Source organism: Leopardus geoffroyi, chromosome B3 (genome assembly GCF_018350155.1).
Source record: "Leopardus geoffroyi isolate Oge1 chromosome B3, O.geoffroyi_Oge1_pat1.0, whole genome shotgun sequence".
NCBI classification, from domain to species: domain Eukaryota; kingdom Metazoa; phylum Chordata; class Mammalia; order Carnivora; family Felidae; genus Leopardus; species Leopardus geoffroyi.
Window position 1 is genome coordinate 142,629,058 of NC_059337.1, and position 10,719 is coordinate 142,639,776.

Sequence of the window (10,719 nt, forward strand, 5' to 3'; positions counted from 1 at the left end):
AGAGCCGGAGACAGAATGCGAAGCAGGCTCCAGGCTCCGAGCGGTCATCACAGAGCCCGATGCTGGGCTCAAACTCACACGAGCCGTGAGATCATGACCTGAGCCGAAGTCAGACCCTTAGCCACCTGAGCCACCCGGGCTCCCCTCATTTGTATTTTATTATTTGAAACATTGACAGAAATACGAACACCTGAACATGATACTGAGGGAGATTCTTGGTATTTCTCCTCCCTCGTATTGAAATAAGTCGTGAGATGGGTTCAGGAGTTACCCTGTGACGGGACGGGCACGCTTCCCCAGAACAGGGAGGGAACGGTGTCTGGTGAGGGGAGCGGGCTGTTCTGTGGCGCAGCAGCCAGCTGCTCGCGCCCTCGGGGCCTGATCAGAGTCTGAGCGGGTTCTCTCTGGTCTCTCCTGGACAGTGCACGTTCGAAGGCTGCGGGAAGCGCTTTTCACTGGACTTCAATTTGCGCACACACGTGCGCATCCATACCGGGGACAGGCCCTACGTGTGCCCCTTCGACGGCTGTAATAAGAAGTTTGCTCAGTCGACTAACCTGAAATCTCACATCTTAACACACGCTAAGGCCAAAAACAACCAGTGAGAAGAAGAACGGAGAAGACCCTTCTCGACCCCGGGGAGCATCTTCCAGGAGTGTGATGGGGAATAAAGACGCCTCTCCTTTGTATATTGTTTCTAGGAAAGAATTTTAAAAATGAATCCTACACACCTAAGGGACATGTTTTGATAAAGTAGTAAAAATTAAAAAAAAAAAAAAACAAACTTTAATAAGATGACATGGCTACGATGCTCTGTCTTGCTCTGTAATCTCGTTTCAAAAACACGGTGTTTTTGTAAAGTGTGGTCCCAACAGGAGGACAATTCATGAACTTCGCATCAAAAGACGATTCTTTATACAACAGTGCTGAAAACGGGACTTCTTTTCACATTCTTATAAATACGAAGCTCACCTGTTGCTTACAATTTTTTTAATTTTGTATTTTCCAAGTGTGCATATTGTACACTTTTTGGGGATATGCTTAGTAATGCTACGTGTGATTTTTCTGGAGGTTGATAACTTTGCTTGCAGTAGATTTTCTTTAAAAGAATGGGCAGTTACATGCATACTTCAAAAGTATTTTCCTGTAAAAAAAAAAAAAAGTTCTATAGGTTTTGTTTGCTATCTTAATTTTGGTTGTATTCTTTGATGTTAACACATTTTGTATAATTGTATCGTATAGCTGTATTGAATCATGTAGTACCAAATATTAGATGTGATTTAATAGTGTTAATCAATTTAAACCCATTTTAGTCACTTTTTTTTTCCCGAAAAATACTGCCAGATGCTGATGTTCAGTGTACTCTCTTTGCCTGTTCAGTTACAGAAAGTGGTGCTCAGTTGTAGAATGTATTGTACCTTTTACCACCTGATGTGTACAGCCCATGTAACAGAAAGGGCAACAATAAAACAGCAATCCTACAGAAAGAATACGGCAGAAAAAGCTCTGTAAGCACAGTCTTATTTCCTTTTGTTGTCCAGAATAATTCCAATTCTTGAGCCTCCCAGAAATTGGAAGCCAAATAAAGCAACTGAAGTTTCCTTTACTTTCGCGCTCAGCTACGGTGACTGGTGATTGAAACAGCACATAGATGTTTCGGTCCTTCCTACGCGTGCTGAGCTCTGAGGGCGAGTAGGTGACAGGCATCCCGAGTTAAGGAACTACCTCAGAGGACCCCCAGCCGGACCCGTGGGAGATAGGATTTTGATTTTAGTTCCCCCAGCAAAAGCGTGGCTGAAACAGTTGTGCCCCGGCCTGTGTGCGCGCTCCAGGTAAGCTGGCGACCAGGCGGGGCGCGAGCAGAGGGGGCAGCGAGCGCCTCTGCGGCTCGGGAAGCGCTTCCGGTTCTTGGCTGTTGGCTTGAGCGCCTTGGCTCCCCCATCCGGTGGGGTCTTCACACGCTGGCAGATGCAGCAGTTGAGTGCCCAGCGGCTTATTAACGTCACGCTTCCAGCCGGGTACCGAATGCAGATTGGCAGGGTGGTGCGATGATCAAGAAAGTTGTACTCAGTGAGTACTTGACCTCTCACGTTGTGACCTCCTAAATGTACGATTATAATTTTTGAATTTTACTTCGAGTCCCATATCGGGCTCATGAGAATGTTTTATAAACCGCCAAGATACAGCAAAATCCCATGTATTCAAAATGCAAACACACCGGGTGTCTCTGTGCTGTAGGCTTGACTCTGCAAGGTAATTGACAAACTAGCTAATACCTGAGATTTATTTACAAGATGTCCAGGATACCATCAGGTCCAAGATGTAGCTTCCACCTTCTCCATCGGTCCTGCACAGGAGGGCTGGTGACCTAATGACAGTGGCCCCGTGGCTCTCCGGAACTTTGAAGTGCCTTCTGAATCATAAAATGAAAATTTTAACTTCAGACGCTTTGTTTTATTCGTTCAGAATCTGTTATCCATTGGGTAGTTTGATGGAAGTGAGTTAATGAGAAGACCCCAGCTGTTCTCTGGATAAGCCAGGCTTTGCTGTATCTGGCAGTCAGGAGAGAGGTAAGCCCGTGGTGGAGGTCCCCTTCAGAGCCGCGCGCCCCGGCGCGCGCGGTTCTTTGGCCAGACCTGGGGCCAAGGCCTCTGCCGAGGCCCGTGGCGGAAAACGCCCACACCTTCCCTCCCCACCCTCAGGTGAGCAGTCTCTGGGTGGCCGTACCGAATGCCACTCTGGTGGGGTGGCCGTGTTAGGAGTCTGGAGCCTCGTCCCCTCCACCCCCACCCCGCCGAGCGCCACCACACGGGAGCCTGGTGCCCGCGCTGTCCTCAGGACTTCCGCCCGGGGACCCACGGCAAGACAGACTTGTGTCGCGCCAACAGCCCCAAGAGCCACGCCGTGACCTACAGAGAAGCCAGGCTCCCACGTGGAGCGAGGTCCCCCTTCCTCTGTGCCTTGATCCTTGGGGGATGCCTCGGTCATCTCTTGTGCCCCTTTCGTCTCTGAGTGAACCATCGTTGCTCCCCGGGACTCTTTGCCCGTGTGTCACCTCTCAGTCTGCAGAGTTCATTGCTGACGGGAATTTGATTGGGGGTTTGAAGACCACGTAAGGTCCCAAGTTCCTCGTTGGCGGTAACCTCCATTCCCAAGAGTGTAGGAAACGAATCAGCGAGTGGCGGTGTTAAGGGTAGCTTGTTCTCATTGGCTGGAACCCAAACCCGTTTTGCTTGTGGTGAGAATTTATAATTTTGCTAAAGATGTGATTTACTAAAATTGGAAGTGGTGTTCTAACAGTGAGTCACTTGTCTTGAGGATTAATCTGATTTATAAGTAATACTGATAGACCTATTTTCTTATATCCCAGCGGAAACAAATGCACGTTTCTAGCGTATGTAATATAAAAACTCCAGAGGATAAGTTTACACTTTACAAGAAGTTGTTTTCTATTTTTGGATTTCTTATTATTTCCCCCCCTTTTTGGTAGTGGGGCTCAGGGGGAAGCATAATATTTGTATAAAGAACTGTCACCCCAGAGTGACCTTTATTTTCCAAGGTGACATTGAACTCACGCTGTTGGTTTCACATGGTGTTTGTGTGCTGTGCCTAGATTCAAGGCCTGAGGATTTGAGGAAAATCAAGATTTCCCCCACCCCCCACCCCCCATTCGGTTTTCATGTGCAAGTTCTTTTAAATGTCACTGATTTTGCTGGATCTGAGTGAAGTAAGGCCCTTTGACAGCCTAGTATCTCAGTGCCTGCCAGTGTTTCCAAGCAGAGTTCTAGATGGTGTCTTCACAGAGGAGAGTCACTTGCGTTCAGCCAGAACCCAGGGAGATTCGCGGTCGGCCTGAGCAGTCGCGGTGCCGTGAGGGGGCTTTACTGCCGCCCCCGCTCTGCCCAGCCGCACTTAGCCACTGTCACTCACCTCCGAATGTATGTCCGTGGCGCAGGAACCCCTGGCCCTCCCGGAGACCCGATGACCCCGCCCGCACTCCGCACAGGCAGCGAGAATCCGTCATTGCTTGTCTGACTCCTCTGTGGCCTGAGACGAGCACGGCTTAGGAAAGCCGTGCGTTATTCCTCTTTTGATTCTTAAGTTCCTTCTGTTTTCTGGACATCTGACCACCAGCAAGAGCAAGGATCCCAGAGGTTTGGTATAGTGGGAGAGCGGAAGCTGTTTACAGGCGTTCCCTTCACGCCACGACCCTGCCGGGAGGCCTCCTCCTAGCCTGCCTGTCGTTGGATGGCCGCAGACGCCCAGCCTTAGGGGGCAGGGATACTCGCCTGACTTTGTAGCCCTTTGTCCTGGCTCCTGTTGGCATTAGTCAAGTCCAGCGGGTGATGGCAGCACCCAGACTTCACACCCCAAGGCAGGGGAGGAAGCCCGGGTTGCAAGCTCTGCTTCCTTGCCGCTCCGGTCACGCCCTCCACTGCCCCCTGACTTCCCGGCCTCGGCCTCCTTTGTCACCGCTCACGTCGTGCACAAGTTCCCTGCTTGCCCGAACGGTGTGAACGCAGGCCCTTCAGAGCAGCGGCGTCAGGCTCCTGGCAGTCCCTTCAAGCCGGAGAGGATGCTGGAAGGTGCTGGAGAGGATGTCTAAGCTGGAACCGTGCGGAGACGGTGGGAGGGGGTGGGTGGCGTACTGCTGAGGCGCTTCCTCCGCTCCCCTTACAACAGCTGGAAGGGAATGTTGGAACGAAACGTTGGCCTTAGTTAGGTCTCAGCAGGCAAACGGGACTCCCCGCGAGCCGGTCACCCCGCTCCGCTCCCCGTGTTTCCGACCAGCGTTGTGCGAGTCTGCAGAGGGTGAGTGGGTGCGGCGGGATCACGTTCCGTCGAAGTCACGATGATTGATTTTCCACAAAGCGGCAAGTTTGATCCAGTTGACAGCTTTTTCGTTCAAGACAGGTCCCGCGAGAAACGGCATCGGGATGTCGCGGGGAGGGGGCAGGTGCCGTGCTGTATTCTGTCTGCTGCTCTATCTGGGGGCCACGCGGTGTCTGCACACATAGTGGAGGGCAAGGGGCATCAGTACCGAACAGAGTAACCTTGTTTCTACGACATCCATAACTGTTAACCAGGCTCCAGTATCTCCGGACGGTGATCGGTCAAGCCATTTTCATAGAACGATTCTGTTTTTATTCACTTTCTGGTAACTTCCGTAGGCCCTGACTCAAGGACTTAGCGTCGTGTCTCATGTACATCTTTTCTTAAATGTTCTCTGCCATTTCTGGAATTGTCCTTGGTTTTTCCTTAGCTCATAGGTCATAGATGCAGAAATATTATAGTATTTAAGGCATCCGCATCAAGCATCAGATGGCTTTGCATCCAGAAAAACATTTAACGATAACTCCGTTTGAAGCACCACGCATGTGTAACATGGCTCTATAAAATATAATAAACGCATAACGTTGTTAAGCTTTTCAATGCCTGTGGTTCTCGTTTGTCCCCCAGTCCTCCAAGCCGCCTCTCCCCGAGTCTCCTTACACGGGAAACCTGGCCACAAGCTGCCTGGGGTGGCTCCTCGTGGGTTTCCTTCCGGCACGGAAACGGAAACGCACAGGATTCCACTCGTGCTGGCGAGAACGGCTTCCTGAACATCTCCCCGCTCCGAGATGGGCTAATGGGCCAGAGTTTTCATGAAGAGCCCGCCCGCTTTTCAGAAAGCACAGCACGGCCAAATGACATTCTCATGGCCCACTGATGCCCAGTGGCAGTTCTGGGAGCTCCGGTGGCTAAAAGAAGGGCTTACTAACTGGGATAAGACTTAACAGCCTGATAAACTATATACCGAGAGCTCCTGAGGATTTGGCTAAAAGCAAAATGCAGAGGAGCGTCCTGCTCTGGCCTGGCTGGGGCCCTGGTGTTTTGGTATACTGATCAAGGAGATTCATGTGACTTTCCCTCCTTTTTGCTAATGATGGAAGGGGCTGCTGACAGAATGTTGCTGACGTGGCGAGTCCCAGGCCCGCGTGAGGCCCAGAACCGCTGAGCGAAGGCTTGAGGTAGAGCTGAGCTGAGGGGCGGCCGTGGTCAAATATCGAGTGTGCATTTCTGGGTTTTAGATGGGAAGGAAGCGAGGTCATGGAGGGCTGTGGAGTTGCTTCCGTGGGCACCCCCGCATAGCGGTGAGGCCAGCGTCCCTCCTTTGCCCTTGTCCCTATCTCCAGCTGGCTGTGGGGACATTGGTTGAGAACCTAACTTGCCCAGGACCATGCTCGGCACGGTGAGCATTGTTTCATTTTCTCCTCCAAACTGCTCTGGGAGGAGCTCTGCAGCACAGCCCCATGTCGTGGTCGAGGGTCACTGGCAAAGGTCCCGGCAGTCGGGATTCAAAACCCAGGCCTGCCTGCCTTCCTCCTGCCACTGGGCCCGCTGCCTGAGTGGATCTCCGACCCCTTACGTAGAAGCCGCGGTCCCTATTTAGGGGGCAGTACCATACCCGCCCTGCCCAGGATCTTAGAGGGCACTCCTGGCCTTGGAAGCTGGCTCCTGGGGCTGCTCACTAGTGGCCAACAGGCCTCAACCCCTTATTCTGGTTCCCGGCTGCTCCTCTCCAGCTTCCTGCAGTCACTACTGAGCCAGTCTCCTAGCTGGGGCTCTCATCACCCCACCTGAACCTGCAGTGGCTCCCCTCTTCCTGCAGAACAAAATCCAAAGCTTTCCACCTATGCTCAAAGCTAAGCCCCAGCCCTGACCTACTTTTCCAACCTCTGTCTCCCACCGCTCTTCACCTTCCCCTTGCAGTTTTTCGTTTCCAAAGCTTCCCCTGCCCTGGAACTCCCAGGTTCGCTCATTCGTGCAACAGTCTGGAGGGCGAGCTGTGTGTCAGGCGGGGTTTTCCGTGCTAATGGAACTTGCATTACAGCTAGCAGGGCGGTGGCAGGGCGGGCTCTGAGGAAGCTTGCGCCTAGCTGATAGTGACCTGGATCGAGCGCCCCCACCCCTTCCATCATCCGCTACATGTTGCTTATGTACTAGTCCCCATGAGTCCCAGGAGCTGGTGGCCAGAGCCCCTCTCCGGCCCTGGCGGGGCGGGGGACTGCCCATCCTCCCCTCCCCACCGCCTCCTGCCTGGCCTTGGCAAATTCCTTGTCGCCTCTGCCCTGCCCTCCCTCCCTCCCGGGCTGCTGGGCCGCAGGGCCCGAGGGTTCCTCGCTGTGCGCCTCCACCTCCGGCCGCGGGGGGCGCTGTGCCCGGCCGCTCTCCCGCCCCGCGGAGAGGGGTGGGGCCAGGTGCGCGTGCGCGCGGCGCTGGCTGTCCGGGGGCCCGGAAAGCCAGCCCTTCTGGGAAGCCGGGGGATTTCCGGAGCCCGCTGGGGCGGGGACGCTTAGGGTCCCCTCGTGGGCGGCAGCGCCTGTCGGGGGCTCGAGCACGGCTGGGGGGAGGGGCCGGGGTGGGGGGGGTGCGCAGCCCCAAGTGCAGATGACCTTGTGCAGATGGGCCGCCGGGGCTTCGTCTTCCTCGGCGCGGGCTGCGGGGCCTTCTCCCTTGGGAGGGCAGCCCGGGCGGCCGCGGGAGGCCGCAGGGCAGGGGAGCCACTCCGGGAGGGCTCCTGGTGCACCCCCCAGACCGGAGGGGCCGGGGGAAGAGGCCCCAGGCAGCCGACCACTCCCGTGTCCCGGGGAGAGTCAGAGCCCGGTGTCGCGGAGGGTAGGGGAGGGGCGGCCCAGGCCGGGGCGGGGGGGGGGGGGGGGGGCTTCTGTGAAGCGGGTTGGGAGGAAGCTGCGGGAAGCCCTCCAGGCCCCGCCGCTTTTCTCGTCCACCCTCGTCTGACAGGCCCCCTCAGCAGCCCGCTTCCACGCCCAGATCCCCCTCCGCACCCCGCTCTGCCGAGTCACCCGCTCTGATGCCGGTCACTGGCCCCCACCCATCGCCCCTGGGGACCTCAACATCCGTCCTCAGGGATGGTGCATCGCCTAGCCAGGCTGCTTCCCGGCCTCCTTATGGTGACCCCGCCCCAGCCTGCCACCGCCACAGGGGCTCCCAAACCTTGTTTTCGCTGACACCTGCCCACTCCGGTCTCTGTCCTGGGGTCCCGCTCCGCCCCTCCTGCCCTCCCCAGGGTGGAGCCCCAGCCTCTCAGCCTGGGCGCCCCTGGCCCCATACCTTCACCACCTGGCCCCTCCAAGCCCCGTGTCCTGGCTTCATTCCCTCCTACGTTCTCGCCTTCCCTTGTCCCTCTTTCACTTGCCTGGCAGACCCCAAGCTGGCCCTGTACTCAGGAGCCTCTCTGCCGTCCGTCAGCCACCCGCCACGCAGGAGTCCACTCCTTACCTCGCCCTTTCTTCACACCCCCTGGCCCAGCACGTCCCCCCATGTGTGCCCCCTGTCTTGTGTCCCCGCTGTAGTCAGCCCCCCCCCCCCCTCCCGTGCTGCCCAAACCTGCCTGGACGCCCCCAGGGAGGCTTTCAGGGTCTGCCAACCCTGGAGAGCCACCCAGTGGTGACACCTGGAGGGGGCTCCAGGGATGAGAGGGTGTGGGGGAGGGGTGTGGTCAAGCAGACTGATGGTTACAGCCTGAGTGAGGCCAGGTGGCCTGGGAGAGTGTGGCCAGGGCAGGGTGGGAGCCAGTGTCCCCGCGGGCTGAGCTCCCAGCAGCCACTGGGCCACGGCAGAAAGGAAGCAGCGACCAAGGAGCACACGGGCTGGGTGGGCCGTGGCCCTGTCCAAGGTTCCTGCCCCTCTGGGGCCTGACCCGCCACTCCAGGGTGTCCGTCACCTGCAGCCACAGAACTTGGTGAGTGGACCAGCAGGAGGCCAGGGAGCCAGCCCAGGCTGGTCCTGGCTCTTGTGACAGTCCCCACGGCAGGGTGGAGGATGGCCCAAGCGGGTCCCCGGCCAGGCCTGGGGCAGGGGTGTGAGGAGGGCCGAGTGAACTCGGACAGGGCTGTCCCCCACTGGCTTCCGCTGCAGATGGAGGTCTGTTGGGGGGAGTGGAGGGTGTGAGAGCTGTCGTCACGTCCCAGAACCTGCCGGCTACAGGGTGGCTGGGAAGGCCCCGTTCTGGGACGAGGGGCTCTTGATTTACGAGTGCCACTGAATAACTCCGTGGAAGTGGCCAGTGAGAGGGGGGTGAGGGAGACGACGCCGTACTCGGTGCACCTGGGGCCCGAAGGGAGAAGAAAAGAGCAGTGGACACGTGTGAGCGCCAGAGGAGGTGCCCGACACTTCCTCGCCACGCCTGGAGGAACGCTTGCACTGGAGAAACGGGGAAACCGTCTGTCGGGTTGACCCAGTCTCCCTCAAACTGCCACGGGGGCTTCGTGCATCATCATCCCTTCCTGAGTGGTCCTGCCTGCCTTTCGGAGCCCTCCCTTCCCCGCCCTGAGGTGCCCTTTGGCTCAGGCACCCCCAACTCAGCCCTCCTCGTCTTGCCCCTGTCGCCCCCTCGCCTCACAGCCTCCCATGGGGTCTCTAAGGCATAACTCTGAGCCTATCACTCCCCTGGGCAAAACCAGCCGGCTCCTGGCGGTGGCCGTGACGCACGACAGAGAACCCAAGGAAGAGTGTGGGACTGGCCTTCCGGAGACTAGGCTGGCCCTGCCTCTGCAGGCCTCCCATCCCCATTTCCCCGGGGAGAGGGGGGCAGGGTCGGAAGTCACGGGATGTGCCACGGTGCATTTGTCCCTTTTACAAACCTTTCTCAGAAACCCCAGCCACTGCTTTCATTTCGCTGACCAGATAGATCTGGGACACGGGGCCGCCTCTGGCTGCGAGGCCAGACACACTGAGGCCCAGAGCAAATCGTGTCCCATTAGAAAAGGGCAGGTTGGCCATTAGGGAGGCACCCAGGAGGCTCAGCCCTGCTATGTGACCCGGCCCGGTGGCCCTCTCCAGCCTCCTCGCTGCGAGCCACACTGCTCCTCCTTCCGCCTCCCTCCCCCCTCTGCCCGCGGGCCTCGGTTACACCTGTTCCCTCAGCTCCAGCCCCACTGTCCCCTCCGTGGCCCGGTAGGCTGCTGCTCTGCTGAGACTTCAGGCATCTCCAGGGGACTCTCCCGAGCCCAGCAGGATAGACAGGAGCGTTTCTCTGGTGAAATGCCGCGCAGCTGTTAACAAAAACAGGGCCAATTCGAGCACACTAATAAGGGAAAGGTCTCTGTGAGTTGAACTGTGTCCCCCAAAAAGAGATGTTGAAGTCCTCAGCCTCAGTCTTTGCTGATGTTATTAGCCAAAATGAGGTCCTGCTGGGGTAGGGTGGGCCCACAGGCCAATGACGGTGCCCTTCTAGCAAGAGGAGAAGACAGGCCCAGGGGGACGGCCACGCGAAGACAGAGGTTGGAGCAGTGTGTCCACAAGCCGAGGGTCACCAGCCACCACCAGTCAAGGAGGGATGCTCCCTCAGAACCTCCAGAAGGAAGCTCACTGCTGCCACAGGATCCCAGACTTCTGGCCTCCGAACTTGGAGAGAATAAACGTCAGTTTCGGTTACACAGCATGTGGTGTTTTGTTACGGTGGCCCAGGGAAACTACTGCAAGTTCACCTCAAGTGGAGAAAGCACAGAACAGTCAGTACCCAGGTCACGCTTCTCGGGGAGTGCGTGTTCCCACGTGCTGGCTCCGCCCTCCCGGAGCTGCCCCGGGGGCCGGAGGCTGCCCCTGCCTGGGCCAGGGAGGCGGGGACAGGCTTCCCGCTTCACAGCACAGTCCGGTTCCGTTCACATTTGTATTTTTTTTTTTTACCACGTGAACACATTACTTACTCCAAAT

At 56.9% G+C, this 10,719-nt stretch overlaps 1 protein-coding gene and 1 long non-coding RNA gene across 4 annotated transcripts in view; both read left to right on the forward strand.

Annotated features, from left to right (window-relative positions):
* The window catches only part of YY1 (YY1 transcription factor), a 33,230-nt gene extending 27,801 nt beyond the window's left edge, over positions 1–5,429 (forward strand). The window contains exons 5-6 of one of the 3 annotated variants that reach the window (XM_045452072.1): positions 423–2,570; positions 2,703–5,429. In XM_045452072.1, coding sequence (XP_045308028.1) covers positions 423–605 — 183 coding nt within the window. In that variant the 3' untranslated portion in view covers positions 606–2,570; positions 2,703–5,429. Of the gene's footprint in view, positions 1–422 lie in introns of all 3 variants that reach the window. The other 2 variants (XM_045452073.1, XM_045452071.1) reach the window with 2 other exon arrangements.
* A 695-nt stretch (positions 5,430–6,124) lies between these two features.
* On the forward strand, positions 6,125–10,442 carry LOC123584312. Its single transcript, XR_006705312.1, has 2 exons — positions 6,125–6,232; positions 10,241–10,442. It is a non-coding gene; the product is annotated as an uncharacterized LOC123584312 (long non-coding RNA).
* Positions 10,443–10,719: the final 277 nt, after the last annotated feature.